At 31.0% G+C, this 19,039-nt stretch overlaps 1 protein-coding gene and 1 long non-coding RNA gene across 3 annotated transcripts; both read right to left on the bottom strand.

Moving 5' to 3' along the window:
• Positions 1-6,716: 6,716 nt before the first annotated feature.
• On the bottom strand, positions 6,717-12,732 carry LOC108812088 (mitogen-activated protein kinase 17). The gene is made up of 9 exons (XM_056989883.1): positions 12,676-12,732; positions 12,054-12,474; positions 11,833-11,960; positions 11,607-11,666; positions 8,022-8,171; positions 7,713-7,868; positions 7,504-7,641; positions 7,240-7,427; positions 6,717-7,153 (listed from the first exon to the last, which is right to left on the bottom strand). Exons 2-9 carry the CDS (start codon positions 12,457-12,459, stop codon positions 6,910-6,912), a joined length of 1,470 nt encoding a protein of 489 aa, XP_056845863.1. The 5' UTR covers positions 12,460-12,474; positions 12,676-12,732; the 3' UTR covers positions 6,717-6,909.
• Positions 9,705-11,600, bottom strand: LOC130497040 (uncharacterized). Of its 2 annotated transcripts, none has more exons than XR_008936077.1 (4): positions 10,979-11,600; positions 10,736-10,900; positions 10,585-10,641; positions 9,705-10,440 (listed from the first exon to the last, which is right to left on the bottom strand). It is a non-coding gene; the product is annotated as an uncharacterized LOC130497040 (long non-coding RNA). The 2 variants fall into 2 exon arrangements; XR_008936076.1 differs by having other exon boundaries at positions 10,771-10,900.
• Positions 12,733-19,039: the final 6,307 nt, after the last annotated feature.

Raw genomic sequence — 19,039 nt, 5'->3', positions numbered from 1 at the left:
TTAAGAATATGTATGTATATATATATATTTAAAATTATAATCTTATATATATTTTCATTTATTTCTTTTGGTTAAGATATATTAAATCAAATTGTAGAAATTTTTTTAAAGTTGATATAAAAATTGTAAAACTATCAGAAAATAAAACATAATTCATATAGTAGCCTGATTTTTTTATTTACATTTTGTTTCATTAAGATTTTGATTTAATTTTTTTTTTTTTTTTTGTTCAAAATTCACTTTTGAGCTGTTATATTAAAGTGTTTTTTAAAATTTTAACTGATAAAGTAAGGGTTAGATTGAGAATTTTAGTAAATATTATACTAAAGTGAATAATTTAGGTTGGTTTTATAATAAAGAGACAAATAGTGTGTGTGTTCTGTTCTATTTTTGCAAATTTCCAAAAAGAAAAAAAATTACTGTAGCAGATAATTTTCAGATCTAGAATATCTTTACATTTAGAAAATGTAAAAATAATTTTAAAACTGAAAAACTTTTAAAATAAAATTTACAGTCTAAAACAGTGGCAAAATAAACAAAAAGAGTTTGAATGTATAAATTTATTTGAATATAAACACAAAATACATTTAAAATTCATAGATCTAAATTTATATTTTTGAGAGAGAGAGTTGAAAATTATGAATGAAAATACCTTCAAAAATATGATACTATGGTGAGAAAGACATGATAAAATTTTAAGAAGTTAAGCTAAATTTTCTCTTCAAATTAAAGAAATTAGAGAGAAGTGTAAGAGTTTTAGAGAAAACTGAGAGAGCAATAGAGAGAACCGTATGTGAACTTTTGCAACTATTTTAGAGAGAGAGAGTGTAAATAGTTTTTATAGAATAAAATTCTAGTTACAATAAACTTTTTTTGATGTTTACTAAATTTAAAATTGTGGAATGTATTTCGTTGAAAGTCTACTCAGTAGATTGTTCGAAAGTTTACTATGATAATTTTGTTATTTTATTTATTCTTTATTGCTTTAGTAGTTTTAACAAAGGATCTCATGATTTTTAAATACTAGTCTGAAAGACTAAGTTTTAGTTTATACAAAGAAATAAAATTAATAATGAAAAAAATAAATTAATTTAAATTGTTTTAATTTTTGTAGTTTCAAATTTTAGTTATCTCATAAGAAGTCTATTATAACCTAAAATCAAGAAAATTTTCTTTTAAGTCTACTAAACCACAAATCTCAAACTCTAATAAATCTCAACTTGATAATCACTGTATCAAATACGAAAAATCTTCTAAAATATTCATAACTCAACATCTATATGCAAATTTAAATTAGAAAAAAAAATTAAATCTAAAATCTAAATTTAAAATACATACATTTTTGAACCTATTGTTACCAGACCATAAGTATTTTACAAACATGGTTAGCAAAACAATTTATATTCTTTCAAATTGTTTAATTATATTAAATAATAATTTATATATCTCATATTAGTTCACACATTGATGATTTATTATAAATCTAAATAAACAAATTTTTATAATTTTTTAAAAAATTATTAGATCAAATTGAATAGTATATTTAGTAAGCTTCCTAAAAAATCTATAACTAGAATTTTCTGTCACACGGGGTAGATTTTGTGAACCAAAAAAAAAACGGGGTAGATTTTTACGTTAAGTGTACGCTTTAGGATGACATAAACAAAAAATAACTTTCTAGTTTTTGTTATAGACAGATAGATAGTGATTTTGTTAACATTTATGTTATTTTTTATTTGATTAAATATGTGGTTTGCTTTTCTATTGAAATTTTATGATATTTTTGAATAATTCATCTTTAAATAATTGATGAAATTTAAAATTATCATTAAATATTATATTAATTTTAAGAAAAAAATAAATATTTGATATTGTTTTACATGAAATTACATAATTAAAAACAGCTAGTTATTATCTATTGTCACGATGGATTAAAATTACTAAACGGTAAACATATTAAATACAAAAAGTAAAATGGAAATCATATTTAAACTTTTACATATTCAAATATTATTATTTGAAAATTACTAAACATCAACTAAATTAAACTTGGTTAAGAAAATAGTTTTGCGTTTGGAGTGTATATCAGAATTTAGCTAATAAATAAATGATATGTTGACAAAAAGGTAACGGTTATAACAAATATATTCGAAACAAAAAGCTTCTCGATTAAAATATATTTTTATGCACCAGCAGTTTATGGGACTAGCATAAAAACAAAAAATAAACTGGTATCGATTTATTTTACATATGCAATTTGGTAAAGGAAAGCTGTTTATATTTGTTGGTGCATGCTGATTTGCGTTCATTACGTTTCAAAAATAAATAAAAAACATTAGAGTCAATTTGTTAATACCAGACCAGATATATTTGTGTAGTCACTAGTGACCAGACTCACCACCACCATATTCTTTGTGCGGTTGATCGCACACAACTACAAACATTCTTTAGTTCCTTTATATCTGTGAACATTAACATGATCCATAAAATACTAATATTGGAAAATGGTAAATGGCTTTAAACAGAAGATTTAAAGTTTGTTAACCTATCATGCCATTTTTCTTTCTTTCAAAGTCGTAGGACCACTAACCACTCTCTTCGGGTGGGATGGATCCAAATATCAGAGATATAGGTTATTTGGATCGCATCCGGATTCGTCTGATCCGTGAATTTAATATTAAAATTTAGATTCGTGATTTTCGGATATCGTACTACTCGTGGATATATCCAAGTTTAGATTCGTAAAAATAACTAAAAAATAAAATATATTTTTAAAATACTAAGATTCTAAAAATAATACATAAACTAAATATTTATACAAAATTAATATATATATATATATATATTTATAATATTATAAAACTAATTTATGTATAAATATTATTATATCAAATATAATTATTAATAAAATAAAATAAATTTTTTTAAAAAGATTTGGACCGGATATTCAAACATAAAAATTAAGATATTTAGATTTTATTTTAACGAATCCAAAATTTTACTATCCGGATCCGATCAATCTTATGTTTGAAGCGGATCCAGAACGAATTTCAGATCGAATCCAGATGTGAATAATAAAAGTCATGCCTATTCTCTTCCACCAAGATCCAAGGGTTGCAGAAGTTAATTTGTGTGGATGTTAAAGCTTCAATTATTACTGTCATGGAAGGAGCATATCCCCAATTTGTACAAACACCTTTTGTAGCTTCCGATGAGCAAATCATTCGTCTCGGGACGTACACAGATTATATCTTCCGACATCACTATCTTATAAAGTCAAAAAAGTTTTTGTTTTGTCTCATAATCATTTTCATTCTACTCTTTGGATCAAACCCCATTCTATTTTTACTTCTTCTTTTCTCCTACTCATAATAAGGTTTCAATTTCAGTTCGCACACAATAGACAATCATCTGTAACACTAATTAACAAATATATTAAGGAATTAAAGGATTGTGGAGTACCTATTATTTATTGTAACATTACAAGGATAAAAAAGCCGGCATAGTTATATGTGGAAGAAAGCTTTTGGTCTTGTAGTGTTCAAATTAAACATGAGAATTGTCGTTTCATGATTGTATTTATCAACCCCCACCTCCCATGCTAATTTCTCATAAAATGGAAATATCGTAATGTAAAATCCCACGATCAATCACAGTATTACCTACTTGTACCAAATTATAGCTCATAACACAAAAACAAATGTGAATATACGTGGATCCATTTCAAACAAAAACGATGATCTCTTGATTATGTTTCGTTTCTCAAAACATGTCTGATATTCTTTAATAACGATCCATTCAATGATCAATCCGTAGATATTGTTGTAGAGAAGCTAAGCTATAATCATACGATGGACAGATTTGCTAGTGACAAGAAGACGCAGCATGATGAAGGACACCGTTTTGCGCACAACAAATGTCCATGAGAAGTGAAACAACTTCACAACACTTCAAGTTTCAATGTGGAAGAGAAGGTCTTTTTGTTGGGTGCAAAAGACAAGGAGGAGACAAGGAGGTTGGTGGGACCCAATCTTTGATGATTGGGTAGGAAACATTTTGAGGCCCACCACTTGTTTCATTGTCCCTCCCCGTGAATCTTCTCATTGGTTGGCTACCTCAGAAAAACTCCTGTGGGGTCCCATCACCATTCATATTACCACTTTCTATATTAATTCACACTCCACAAAACTCTCGTATAAACTAGTTAGTAGTAGTGTATAAAGCAACCACTAGTTTATACTTTTATAGATCCCATTAGTTTCAAGTCACATTCAAATGATACCGCAAAGCTCTGCAAGGAATCAACTCCAACTCCAAGTATCCTTCTTTTAGAACGCAGAAATTAAAGTTAGATGAAATCAATTGTTGATCCATACTTTTAACCGGTGTCAATGCATATATAAATATTAATATTCAAAAAGCTTTATAAAAAGTATAACAAGGATTTACAAAATTATTATACGATATTTTATATCTGGATTTTTACCACAATTTTGTTTGTAATCTTTAAAATATATCTTTCTCCATAAAACAAATTAAACAATCATTCAAAATTGATCTCTATTCCGATTCTGTTGATCTGTCTTCACGATCTTCATTGTTGAAAAAAATCTTTCAATATTTCCAATAGCAACATGCAAAATCAGAATGTTTTCTGTTACTTCGTTTTTTTGATTCGCATGATACTCTAATGTTATTTTTCGATCAGCAGGATTCCATGGTAGATCATCTAAATCATTTTGAAATGGAGATGAAGCCGTTTTTTTAAATTGTTCAAAAATTTCTCCATAAGTATGTCGACAACAAAAAGGTTAAAATTGTTTAAATATATACAACAGGGAAAACAAATTAGATAATCTCACAACACATTAAAATTCAGAAAATTACGTATGAAAAATATGCATCAACAGAATATTCAAACTTTACATAATGCATAGAAAGACTGTTACTCTTGACAAAAAAAAAGAGAAAGACTGCTACCAAAATAAGATGAAACTAGATAGAATCACTAAACATATTAATTTATAAATATAAATATAGACTTGCAAGTTACCAATGGATACCATAAAAAGTCTGTTATATTTTGATAAGCTGCTAGGGAAGATAACCAAGTTTTGGAAGTGAGAGGATAACTATTTTAATTAATAGTGTGTCAAAAATTAAAATTAAGAGGGTTCGGTTTTATAAGAATACATATGGGCATTTCCAATCCTACTCAATTTTCTACTCCAAACATCATTTTGGAGTAAAAACCTCTCCAACCCCACTTCGTTTTCAACTCCAAAATGGAGTAATGGCTAGGGTTACTCCATTTATGGATTAATTTTACACATTACTCCATTTTGGAGTTGAACTTTTTTATTTATGAAATGATCTTTTAAATCTTTAATGTTCTTATTTTTTACTTAAATAATATTTTAAAATGATACAATAACATGAAAAATAAGTTATTTCTTTATTTAATAAATTGACATAAAATGCATAACATAATTAAACAAAATAAATAATATAAAATAAAATAACATAAAATAAAATAAGTGATTTAAATGTCCGATTTCAAAAACTTCTTACTCGATTTAGGAATATCAAAGATTAAAAAGCTCATTTTTTTCATTACGAAATGCATTAGTTGATCATTTGTGGGAAAAATATTCCAGTGCTTATTATTGAACCAACTTATATATTATGTTTTATTCTATTTTTATGATTTCTTATACCTTTTAATAATATATGTTTAATTTAAATAAATTATATTTAAAGCATTTTTAAAAACATAAAATAGTTGGGGTTAATTGGTACATTTTAATATGTATAAGATATTATTAACAATTATTAACTATTTTTTGGAGTAAAAAATGGAGTAATACATTGGAGTAAAACTTTACCCCATTTTGGAGTTGTACCATTTTGGAATAAAATTTAGAGTAATTCATAGGAGATGCTCTAACCGTGACTAAATTATTTTAATTAACAGTGTGTCAAGTGATAGATATCCTATTAATCCATGCACATCCGCCTCTGGATGACACCAAACATGGCATGGCCATATAAAATACTCTGAAAATGACCATACTATACTTCTACAACATGTTTTGTCATGTGGTACCGAAATACCAAACGGCAAATGACATATATAGTATAGTATGTGCTACGAAACCGGTATATACATTGACTTGGTGCAACCTTTTAGTCTCCTAGAAGACAACGTGGCTGTTTCATGCTAAGCTCAACTTCCAGTGCGAAAAACTTTTCTAGGTTACGAGACTCCTAAAACTGAGCATCAAAAGCAAAATATGAATGTAGATAACATAGACGTTGGTTAAAATGACAATAACAGAAGAATGGATGTTAATCAAAGCGGCGGCCATGTCGAAAGTAATAGTAGAAGAGGATTAAGGAAAGAGGTACTTCACCAAGTCCACCTAGCCTGGATGGAGAGAAGTATCTGATTCAATGGGCTTTCGAATCTTCTTAGAGCCTCTTCTTTGTCGTCACTTTTCATTAATATTATGCATCTCAACTGGTATGTATTCCTCTAAGTGGCATGGCATCAGTAAACTGAAGGAACACTGAGTTGCAGACACAATGCGTATTAGACGTTTGAATACATGGAACATGTGAGTTTCTACCTGATGCACTAAAATGGAAACAGTCTACGCAACAATAAACTTATACCAATTATATGCTTGAACCGACCATATCACCCAAGCAAGGCATAGTTCTAAAGGGGTGAAATATATGATTTCAAGTTCCAAGAGAAACCATTACACAACACAACATGACACCAGAGCAACGACAATGAAGAAGAGAGAGAAAGAGGGGTAACAGTTAAGTGAAAACTCATACAGTAACGCACAACAATCAATGGTTTGCTGCTAAACAACTTGAAATCATTTTTTGTTTGTTTGACTAAGAAACTGCAGAGGAAACACCGATACACCTGGAAGCACAGATACTATCACTCCTCACTAGACAAGCAGACCGTTTCGCTGCTGCATTGCCTACTTGTGTTGTCTTCTGTGTTGTTGTTGATGATGATGATAACCCAGTCTCCTTGTTTGGAGTCTGTGGAGGTGTAAACACCACAGAGGACGAAGACGGTTGGGCATGAACCAAATCAGCACCCTCGTCCTCTGATGAACACACCCGTTCTCTGCAACACAACACCAAAACTGGTTATATAACTTGATCCACTAAAAAACTCATGGTAGTTATGTCTCAAGAAGTAAGTAAACTAACCTGGGGAGTGAAGTGTACTTTCTCTGGACAGGTGGGGAGTTACGTTCCTCTTCATCTTCCTTGTGATCTTCAAGTCTGGCAAACTCTTGTTTGAACTGTTCAACTCCGCTTGGGTAAAGAAAATGAGAGTTGATGTTCTCTTCTCCTTGTACATACTCTTGCAACATCTGTGGATGGTACTCCAAAATCTGTTTCATATCCATAAAGAACACCAACTCAAAAATCTCATTTCAATCTCTAAAGCATATGATTCTTTTATTTTACCTCTCTATACATGAGCTCTCTCACATCATCCCGAGTCAACTTCCTCCTTTCAAACTCGAACTCAAGCTTCGAGATAGGTTGTCTCGAGGGTTCATAGTCTACATTTGCCAATCCTTGAAAATACGGATCAGCCAATGCCTGAACAAGGAAGCATCAAGAATCATCAAAAAAATGAAAGGCAAAGGACACTGAAGTTTCTTTACTCTTACCTCTTCAGCAGAGGGACGGTCCTTTGGATCAAAAGCAACTAAACGCTGAAGCAACTTCAGCGCGACAGGATCGATATTGGGGAACTTAAGAGTGAAAGGAACAGGATCCTTTCGCCTCATGTTACTCAAATACTTTCTAGCCTTCTCATTCCGAATCTACATTTCCATCAATAAACAGAGAGAGCCTCATGACACACACACAAAACCAAAAGAAACTTGCAACCAAAAGCAAGTTTATTCTGGATGGGAGGGGGGAAGCCTCTGTATTGCGATTTTAGCTTCCATGAAAGATAGAAAAACAAAACAAACCCTGGAGAGAGTCACTGGGGACGGAGTTCCAAGCAGATCCGTGACAAGTTCAAGCTGGTGCACAACGTTTTTTCCAGGAAACAATGGCTTTCCGGTTAGCATCTCTGCAAATATGCAGCCAACGCTCCACATGTCAATCGCCGGTGTGTACTGCACAAACATACCAGTTCCATAAGCCTCACACATCAAATCATAGTATGCATTAGGCCTAGGCAAGAAAAAAAAACAGAACCAAAAACCCGAACCAAAACCAAACAGATATAACCAAAACTGGACTGAAACCTTCAGATACCCGAACGGTTCCTATATTATACTATATCGGAAATAACTGAAAAATATCTGAAATAACTGAACCGAACGGATACCCGAATATATAAAAAAGTATATTAGTTACTAGGATCGGCCCGCCCTTCGGGCGGGATGCTACTTAAGAAATAATTAAAGTAATTAAAAATATTTAATATAATTTATTATTATTTAAATATATATATATGTATATATATTAGTTAAATTTTGTTCATGTTATTGTATTTGAATACTAAATAAAACATGTTATATGAAATATTATTATGATTTTTTTTTTTGAAAAAATATTATTATGATTTTTTAAAATAAAATACTTGTTAGTTTTAAACATAAATTTTTTTTTAAGAGTGTTCGGGTGAGAAGGGATTATATCTGATAAGATTTATTTTTATTTGATTACCATGTTTGTTTCTATATTAAAATGTTTGGCATGTAACATAGAAGATGTTGTTTGAGGTTTACATGGTATTTAGTTTGTTTGAATAAAAAAAGAAAATTTGAACCCATAATTCCTGACTTGTTTGTGTGTGTGTTATATTTTGGCCTCAGAAAGATGGGTTTGGTGAGTTTTACGGTCAACGTTTCTATGAATAGCATGGCCTATAGAGGTTTGCTGCAGTTTATGACTTGCTGAACATGATACTAAAGAGAGGAGAAGAATGATAGTTCTAACGTAAGTTAATTTTGTGGTATTGAAGTTAATGAAGAGTTTCCTATATGATATGAAACCTTACCAAGTTTTTTGTGTTAGAACTAAAGTGTAAGAATAATGTTAAGTATGAATTAAAATATTATTTGTTAAATTCAGAAAATTCTCTACCCATAATAAGTAGATTATTGTCCAAGTTGAAGAAAACGACCAACATTAACGTTTAGTCTGTCACTGTCCGAGTAGTGTATATAGGATTATTGCGTTAGTTTTTTGGTTATATTTTTTACTATACCGTTCAAGTTTATATGTTTATAGAATCATAGTTTTATAGTTAATTAATAAAAAGTAAGGAAATATCAAACAATATATAGATATGGGCAGTTTTTTACAAACAAATCTACTTATTTTAATAAATAATGCTAAAAAACTTTATATTTTAGGAAATCATCATCAATTTTACACTTTCTACTTTACAATTATTGGCAATCTATATTTCTAATTGTTAGGAAAAAAGATTGAAATATCGTGCAGAAACTAATGTATTTTCACTATATTATTATTTGTTAACAATAAACATTACTAAAATTGTTGTTTGGATTGAAGTTGGAATTGGAATGCTGTAGTAAGCAATCTCGGTTTATATTATACAGACAAAAAAAAATATTAGTTTGACTTATAATATTAAATTTTATTTTTTCATACCAAACTGAACCATTTTTACTGAATTAAATAGAAAGTAAATTTAATCAAAATTGACCAAAAGGACAAAGTGGTGTTGTCCACCAAACCAACTTATGGGAAATCATTTACACATGGAGAACAAACTAAATGACAAACTTTTTAAACAAACTACCACAGAAAGTTTTACAACTAAAACAAATAAAATCAGGCCATGGCTGCAAAATTTAAACACGGCCTCGTGACGAAGACTGAACTGTTTTCTTCATTTCTAAGCTTTTTTGTCGGAAAAGAATGTTCCTCATTGCTTTTTAGACTACTCTTCTGATGAAAACTGAAAACATAGCAGGTATTAAATTAAACACATTCGTGAATTTCTTATCTCTTCCTCTTATCACTCTTGGCTTCTCTTCATCTGCCATTTCCATCTATTTTCTCACATCTAACCTTTTTTATCAGTATTCAATCGACCTTGTTACGTTTTAAATATAAATATACACACATACATATACATATATATGTGGCATGAGTCCAATATGTATGTAGATATCATATTAGATAAATAGTTGAGTGTCAAGATACAAAAACAGCAAGTACGCGATAAGAGAAAAAGATCTTATCCAATTGACTGTGAAAAGGTTAGCATAAGTGAGAGATCAGAGAAATGATATAACTACAGTCTAGAAAGCTACAATAACTAATTGGTATGAAAGATTAACTACTAAAAGATAAACCTGTTGGTTAGAATGTGCTTCGAACTTGGTAGTTTTGATCTCGATTTCTCTGCTTGGTCATCAAGGTTGTATTGCGAAGCAAGAGATTCAGAAGTGTTCATGCATTCACAAAATGACACATTGAATATATAACCAGAAAAAAAAAGCTAAACAGAGAGTTTTGAGGTTTTATAACATTTTTCACAAAACGAACCTGACCAAACCGCATCATAACAAAGTGTTGCAGAATGGTGCAAGGATAGCTTGAATACTGCACGTAGAAGTAAAAGCGATCGGTTAATTACACGTTGAGTCAATATAATAGACTGAAAACAAATCGTCAGTGAGAATATAAGTAAGATCACCAGTCATCTCATATCTCAAAGAATAGTAAACATACAAACTTAAAGCGATCACATCACGGGATCTCTTGTTTAAGCTGTTGAGGCGAGTAATGCTGAAGTTCCTAGCTTTCCTATTCTGAGCAACCTCACCTCCACGTTGGAAGAAACAATTGCCGGATTTCTAATCTGAAAATAAAACAGAGGAGTTAGCCATGATATTGAGAAAATTGTGAGGATGTAGATTCTCAAGGGATGAGGCCTTACCTTTTATAGGTTGAGATCCCCCAATCGGAAGAGGGATATGAATCATTGAATGAATGATCGTGGTTGCGGATGGTGGGAAGAGTTAATATCTCGTTAATGACGTTGAATCAATGCAAGTTGTAACTCATGTGAGGAGAAGAATAGATAACGAAACGACGCGAAACGACATAGACGCAACGATTACTGACGAAGGCGATGAACCTCCATTAATGGCTCATGACCTCCATTGATGGAAAACTTAATTGGGTTTTGCAGTAGGCGATGAATCCTAGACATGAGTTTCAGCTTCACAACTACTAAGAGGAGACACTTTACGGGCCAATAACTCAACAGAAGCCCATCTTCTTTTTGTTTAATGAAACTATGAGTTTTAATATAGCGGACAGGTGTCGGCTTCTGGAGACTCGAGTTTGTGACATGGAATCTGATGTGGCATCACCAGGAGAGAGTAGGGGTCTTCTTTATATATAAAGATAGTTTACGACCCTAACCCAAACTATCTGAACCGAGCCGAACCGAAAATTGGTAAGATACTAGATGGATCTTCTAACCCCTATCCGAACCTACCCGATAACCAAAATACCAGAACCGAACTGATACACAGAAACGAAAGGAAACAAGAAAGTACATTGGAATAGAAGGAACCACAGAGCTCTGGAGCACGATACCATCTTGTAGCAACGTAGTCCTTGCAAAAGAACATAACAAGAACTGGTTACTTAGCAGAAGTACTCAAAAAACCAATTTGAAGTCAAGACATACCTCTCTGACAACATAACAATCACAACTCTCTGCATATTACAATAACTTTTAATGAATCAAGAACTGTAAGAGAGATGGATATAGATACATACGGTCCAGAACACAGCAGAAGGGGAATCAGTGAAGGAGACACGAGCAAGTCCCAAATCACAGATCTTGATCTTGCAATCAGCATTCGCCAGGATGTTCTTAGGCTTCAGATCTCTATGGAAAACATGCGCTGCACACAGACAAACAAACAAGGAGCCACAAAAGATGATAAGAAACACTGTTGATGGACACTAAGGGTTAAAAGGGGACCAAGAAAACTTACCTGAGTGCATAAACTTTAAGCCACGAAGAAGTTGGTACAAGAAGAATTGATGATGCTGAGGAGTGAGGTCATCATTTACCTTTAAGACATGGTGAAGATCTGACTCCATCAACTCAAAAACCACGTATATATCTTTGAACTCCTTCCGACAAGGAGGCAGCATTATATGCTTGATCTCCACGATGTCCGGATGTTTCAGAAGCCTCAGAAGCTTGATCTCCCTGAGTATCCGAATCGCGTCAGAGACGTGTTCAAAGACATTGGTCATCTTCTTGATGGCTACTTTGCCACCAGTGTGTGGACATTCAGCGGAAGCAACAACTCCATAGCTTCCTTTTCCGACAACTTCTTGGATCTGGTATTGGCTTGCTTCACCATACTCTGTGAAAAACTCTTTCTCCAACATGATGATGACTTTTCACTGTTTTAACAAGATTTAATCATTACAAACAATGGTGTTGATTGGACAAAGAATCTAATCTGTGTCGGCTAAATGTGTCTGATCCAATTTACAAAACAAATGAACAAACCCAGAAACATCCGACCTATTGCTATATCAAGAGCCCTAACTTAGAAATTAAAGAGAAAAATTAAAAGAAAAAGGGAATAAAAAAAGACAGACCTTTTGATTAAATCGTTGGAACAAAGAGGAGAAGCTGCAACGAAGATGGATGTATGTCTGAGAATCCAAGAAGAGGCACACGCGATTATATATATATATATATATATATATATATATATATATATAAATAAAATATATGAATCAGAACAGCTCAATTGTAGCTTTATTTTTAACCCACATTTTAAATACCGACAATTTAATACCTTTTAAAACTATTTTCTTATGAACGCGTTTTTTTATTTTAAAGAAAAGTTATAAAAGACAAATCAAAATCCGGAAAGGGATTTATTTTTGTTTGCTGACAGAGAATATATGAAGGGGTTACAGAAAAAAAAAAAGCCTCATAAACAAGCCGAAGACACTGTACAAAAAGTAAAACAATTGAATAAAAATAGGAGGAAAAAGTTTATAAAAATGTGAGCCCCATACCTTATCGTATCTTTGATTCCCAAATTTCATGGAATAATTTAATAGTAATGGAGAGGAACATATGAGAGAGATGATAAGATGCTGAGTCATGGACGACACGGCTCTTCACCGATCTGTCCTTTTTCATTATTTCATCGAAGTCGGTAACGACGCCGTTAGAGAATAAAAGAAGTCTCGAGAAAGTCTCTCCCTCGGTCAGAGGTATCACAGTGGTTTCAAGTTCTCCCACCATCGTTGACCATCCTTGAAATGGTGTCGTTTCAAGACGGTGCTTGCAAGTTGACAACTTGACATGGAACAAAGCGAGGTCGTTTTTGTATTGCTACCTTTGTCTCTTGATTACCCTAATGGGCCAGTAATCCATAAATGGGCGTTTTATTAATGTCAACTTTACGTTGCAGCTAAGGTTGACTTGGATAGTTTTTTGTTTGTTTTGAAAAACATAGTTTTTTTGTTGATTAATAATTATTTTAAAGTCTTAAAAACAATAGAAATAGAATTAGTAGTGTGAAAATAACGACTCGAAATTGATAGACAAATTTTCAATGACATGATTAATCTTTTTTCTAACCTATTTAAAATAAAGTTGACTAAAGGCAAAATGTCTATATCTAAAAGATGACCTATACGTATATAAACAATATTTTCGAGCCACGTAAAAGTTATAGAATAGTGCTTGTTACCCTGTAATTTTCTTATCATTTGGAGATTAACTATTTTGTACAAAAAGTCAATTCATAATTATTTTTGCAAGTGGCAAGCTTTCTTAATCAAATGATCTTAATGAATGAAATCCTATCTGCCCTTTCTTAGGCCATACAATCTAATTACAAAAGCAAGTTACATAAACCATTTGACCTCACTCGACAATGACAATTTATAAAAAGCAGCTGTCTTAAAGACTTCCTAATTTGACAGAAGAGAATGTACGGAACATGACAAGGACAAAATCATATACATTCATAGTGTTTTATTTAGTTAAATTGACTTAGTTTATAAGCATTTATCGAGATGACATAATTTAAGTTATAAAGATGTTTTGAAGACATTTTATATTTGGGGAATAAGCCACTATACGTAAGATGACAAATGGTCTACAGACTACAATTACTGAAGAATCTAGTGTATGTCTCTATTCGAGGATACTTTGACGTTAATAAACGGGATACTAAACGGAGGAGTGACTGATGAACAAAATAATTGTGAGTGTGAATGTGAGTAGAGCTGAGTTTTCATGTATTTTGATTGGTTTTGGTAGGATCCGAACGGTCCGGATCTCTCAGGTAATTAATTTTATATGTCAATAAAGGTAGCAATTGTACTTTGGTTTGGTTTAGAGTCGGATACCATTGATTCCAGGCTGGTACCGGATAACCGCTTAATATTTGTATCATATATATAGTTACACTATGAAAGAGTTCACATACAAGTTGAGATGGTAACGTAGTTGTCCATTCGCCAATTAAATTTTAGTTGCGGCAGTGTCAATTTCGTAACCACTGAATATCGGAATCTTGCATATTTTTAGTTTTGAAGAGTTTAAATGTAAGTTGAAGTGGTATAGTGGTAATGTCACATTTAAACTCTTTTTAGTAACCACTAATGTTGTTACTCATTCACCTACTAGACTCAGTTTTAGTAGGGGCGAGGTCATTTTTTTCTAATATTCTGACCTTTCCGGTCTGGAAGAACTGGTTCCGGTTTAAGTGTCTAGTCCTAAATGTGAGAAGGTGTTAATGCCTCTACGGAGGGGCTTCTATTCTAAAAAAGAGTTTGGTAACGTCTTAGTGTTTCAATCCCATTTATGTATTGACGTAATAAAAAAATTGTCATATTTTTACGGTTCAGACATTAAATGGCATCACACTTCGGCTTGTAGGTGAACCTGAACGAGGCTGGCGTCGCCAAGCAAACCAATTCACCGCCAATAACATGGCCTTGGGTAGGTCTGGACACGGATCGGATATCCGGATTTTTGAAGGTATTTGTGATTTGCTTCGAATGTTACGAATATCTAATTTTCCGATTTGCTTTGATTCGGAAAAATACGGATATTCGGAAAAACGGATATCCGGAAAATAAATAGATATTTGCAGATATTTGCGGATACTTACGGATATCTCATTTGTTTTGATTAATACAAATAATCTTAAAAATTTGATACAATTTTTTTTGGAAAATATTTTTTTTTGGAAAATATTTTTTTTGCATGATATAAAAGATAAAAATTAAAAGATATAGTGAATCTACATATTTTGTAAAATTTTAAACTTAATTAACAATTATAATAACACAAAACTTAAGAAAAAAATTATAATTATCATAAATGTTTTTTTTCTTTTATGTAATACTTTTATATAAGTAATAATGTGAATAGAATCTGTCAAATCATATGTTAGAATAATAATTTTATACATTTAAAATTTTAAATATAATCAAAATATACATGTATTTATATATTGATGGATCATATCGGATATTCGCTTCCCAAAATTTTAATATTTGTTATTTGCTTTGATATTAACGGATATTGAATTTTAGTATTTGCTTTGCTTCGAAAGCTTACGGATATTCGGAATTTTCGGATCGAATAACAACAAATAACGAATCGAATCAAATTTCACGGATAAAATGCCCACCCTTGACCTTGGGGACCCAGAAAGAGAGACACTCAAACAGCCTCTTTGACTTTTGGGTCCACACCTTCTTCGTTCACCACATAAGATCCACGTAAACTTAGAATCTCAAAACGTCCCTACAAAAACACAAAAGAATCTTTAGTTTTCCAGGTTTTGAAGCCCCATATGTTAAAGAAGGCGCTGTTGTAGGCTTGTAGCGGGTTGATATAGCGTAACTGAAGAGATTGTTTCTGTGCACCCATCTGAGGTTTATAAGGATTAAAATAATGATGGATTAGACCAAATACATATTTAATCAATTAAATTTTGTTGCAAATTTGTATCCAAAAATTTACATTCTAAAGCAGCAAAATACTTCTACAGTTAAAGTTCAACCAGTCATCAACAATATAAAAAGGTTTGAAGTATTTGCTGTAAAAAGACAAAATTTGAAACAATATTCTGCGAGGAAATAAAGAGAAATCAATACATTTTGAAACAATTTCATGATTGACAAAACAAAATCATTAGACCATCATTATTGAGGATCTCTCAACTAGATAAATTTGACATGGATCTCTAAACTTTTAAGAAACTTTCATATTAAAACACTATTATTATTTTTGATGAAATACTTTAGTTGAGAAACGTTTGATGCAGACGACCTTAGATTGAAAAGAGTTTATGACAGTTTACTTTTTCTACTCCTACTTGTTTAATCATGGAATCGCGAAAAAATAGTTACACTGAGAAAAAAATAATGAAACTGCTGAAAATTTTTAAAATTTGCAGAATGGTAATATACATATTAAACTGATCAAACTATTTTTATGGTATTCAATTTGTTATAACTAAAAAAATATCAGTAATTAAATTAATTATTACAAATGTGAAAATAACTAAAATTTATTTAAAAGTATTTTAGTTCTTATTATAAATATCTAGCTTATCTTTCAATACACTTTAATAAATAGATTGACATTTAATAATATACAAATTATATTATAATTTTATTTACAACATAACTATTTATCATTAAAAATTATTGCTATATATTTACAAATTTAAGATAGTATTAGCATATAATTTAATAATATGAAAGTGTTGATTTTGTCGTGTCATAATCTACTAAAACTTATTTTTTACTTAATGAAATTTTTCTTAATATTTTTGTCAACAAAAACACAAACCTGTTTTTTTTGAGTTTTTTCACTCCGCAATATTTTGTTGATTGATAAAATACTTATATGAAATTACGTTTCATATGCCATTTCACAAAGTTACCAATCAAAACCAAAGTGTTCATCTACTCACCTAATTTAATCAACCAAGTTAAAAGATTTCTCTTAATCAGAATTTATATTGACTAATCACATTCCAGTGACCAGGACTATTATTTATCTGCATGGAGAATATGATTCAACATACAACGTGCAAGTATTTCGAAACGGACTGTAAAGAGCTAATTTCGATAATCAAAGATCCGACATCATGGCCAGGATTCTTGACGAAACTATCAAAGCTAACACCACTTCAAGAACGATTCTGAGACTTCTAGATCACCCATGTTCCAAGGGCTCAAAACAAGACAGCTGACTCGCTTGTCAAGACTGCACATGCTTTTCATAGGAGCTTATTTTTGTTGGTTATTCTGTTCTACTTTAGATTCCCAGACCACCTCTAATTTGAATGGTAAAATAGTCATGGATCAGTCAGATTGCTCTTTTGCAGCTTATACCTAATAAATTAGTCTTGAATATCAGGAACAACAGAGCAAAATCAACAAAATCTAACTAAACCATAGAATCATCTATAGCTTGTGGCATTTTTTTCCGGGTCAAACTGTAGCTTAGTGCATCTCCAACCCACTCTATTTTTTATTCTAAAATAGAGACTATAGTAAAATTACTTCAATGATACTTTAGTTTTCACTCTATAATAGAGTAATAAATATGTTTACTTTATATATATAGAGTAATATACTTTTTTTTTGTTCATCACTCTATCTTCCACTCTAAAATAGAGTATCATTGGAGCATATCACAACTCTATTATAGAACTATGCTATTTTAGAATGAAAAATAGAGATGATTTTACATGTTTTCTTCCTCTGCATATTCAACAGTATAAGAATGAGGACCTATTGTTTTCTCCCAATAGCAAATATAAAATAGAAATTTAATTGTCTTGCTAATATCTAGCAAGTTTGTTTTTTCTTTGACATCAACAATAGTTTTTTTTTTGTAAAAGAAAAAAAAACTATTGCTGATGTCAAATTTAAAAGCAATAGTTTCTCTTAAAAGAAATACCCTAAGATATCAATAATTCTTTTTGTCGCAAATATAGAATCGAAAGATTAAAATGACCAAAATATTTTATTAAATAGATTATATACATTTATACTCTTGGGTAAACTAATATAGACCTTAGGATTTACAACTAATGGTTGGAGATTTGGAACTGAGGTTTCAAATTTTATACAAAAAAAAATATTAAAAATTTGAAAAAATATTTTTTTTTTTAAATAGTTTCAAAAAGTATTTTAAATTTCAAAAAAAAATTTGAAAAAAATGAAATTTAAATTTTCAAACTGAAAACATATAATCTGAAACTATAAAAAATTATTTTATTTATTTATTTGTATTTATACATCTAGGATATAAGAATTTTTTTACCTATTAAATGAAACATTTTGATCATTTTCCTTCCTATGGTCTCTTTTTGTGACAATTTTTTTTCTGAAATGACCATATTATTATTAGTTTTTTATATATATATATATATATATATATATATATATATATATTAAAAATAATAATAAACCAGACTCAACTAAAAAAGGTTTCAAGCTAGAATTACAAATCAATCCCAATTTTTTATAAATTTATTATATAAATCAATCCCAAAAGGGTTCAAGCTAGAATTACAAACCAGACTCCATCAAATAATCTAGATCAATATTTTACAAATCTAATTTCGAATAACCACCTATCCGGTGCGTTCTTCTAGACAGCTCGATAATCACTAGATTACCAATGACCGTTTTCTTCTATTGATGTTAACTTCAGGAAGGTGGGTTTTATCTCGTTGTCTCGGATGCCGGAGTCCCGAGACATCGCCTGAAGTAGTTGGAATCAGTGATCTCGTCAAGTTTGCATTCTTTCTTGTCGATTAAGCGCATGACAATCAAAGGAGAGACGGAACGAGAAACAGCCATATCTGAGGAGAGCCATCGTACCTCACTGCACCCTCGCCTTTTACGTTAAAAACGGACCTGAACTCGACACCAAACACTGCCTAGAAACTCTAACGACCTG

Source organism: Raphanus sativus, chromosome 6 (genome assembly GCF_000801105.2).
Source record: "Raphanus sativus cultivar WK10039 chromosome 6, ASM80110v3, whole genome shotgun sequence".
NCBI classification, from domain to species: domain Eukaryota; kingdom Viridiplantae; phylum Streptophyta; class Magnoliopsida; order Brassicales; family Brassicaceae; genus Raphanus; species Raphanus sativus.
Note: the sequence above shows the minus strand (reverse complement) of the source record. Positions and strands in the feature narration are given on the sequence as shown.

Excerpts from the sequence above, each read along its gene's own strand:
- LOC108812088 (XM_056989883.1), bottom strand. The coding sequence starts at position 12,459 with ATGTTGGAGAAAGAGTTTTTCACAGAGTATGGTGAAGCAAGCCAATAC. Across the intron at positions 11,961-12,053 it reads CTTAAAGTTTATGCACTCAG|CGCATGTTTTCCATAGAGAT; the intron begins GTAAGTTTTCTT and ends GTCTGTGTGCAG. Across the intron at positions 11,667-11,832 it reads CTTCTGCTGTGTTCTGGACC|GACTACGTTGCTACAAGATG; the intron begins GTATGTATCTAT and ends TTCTTTTGCAAG.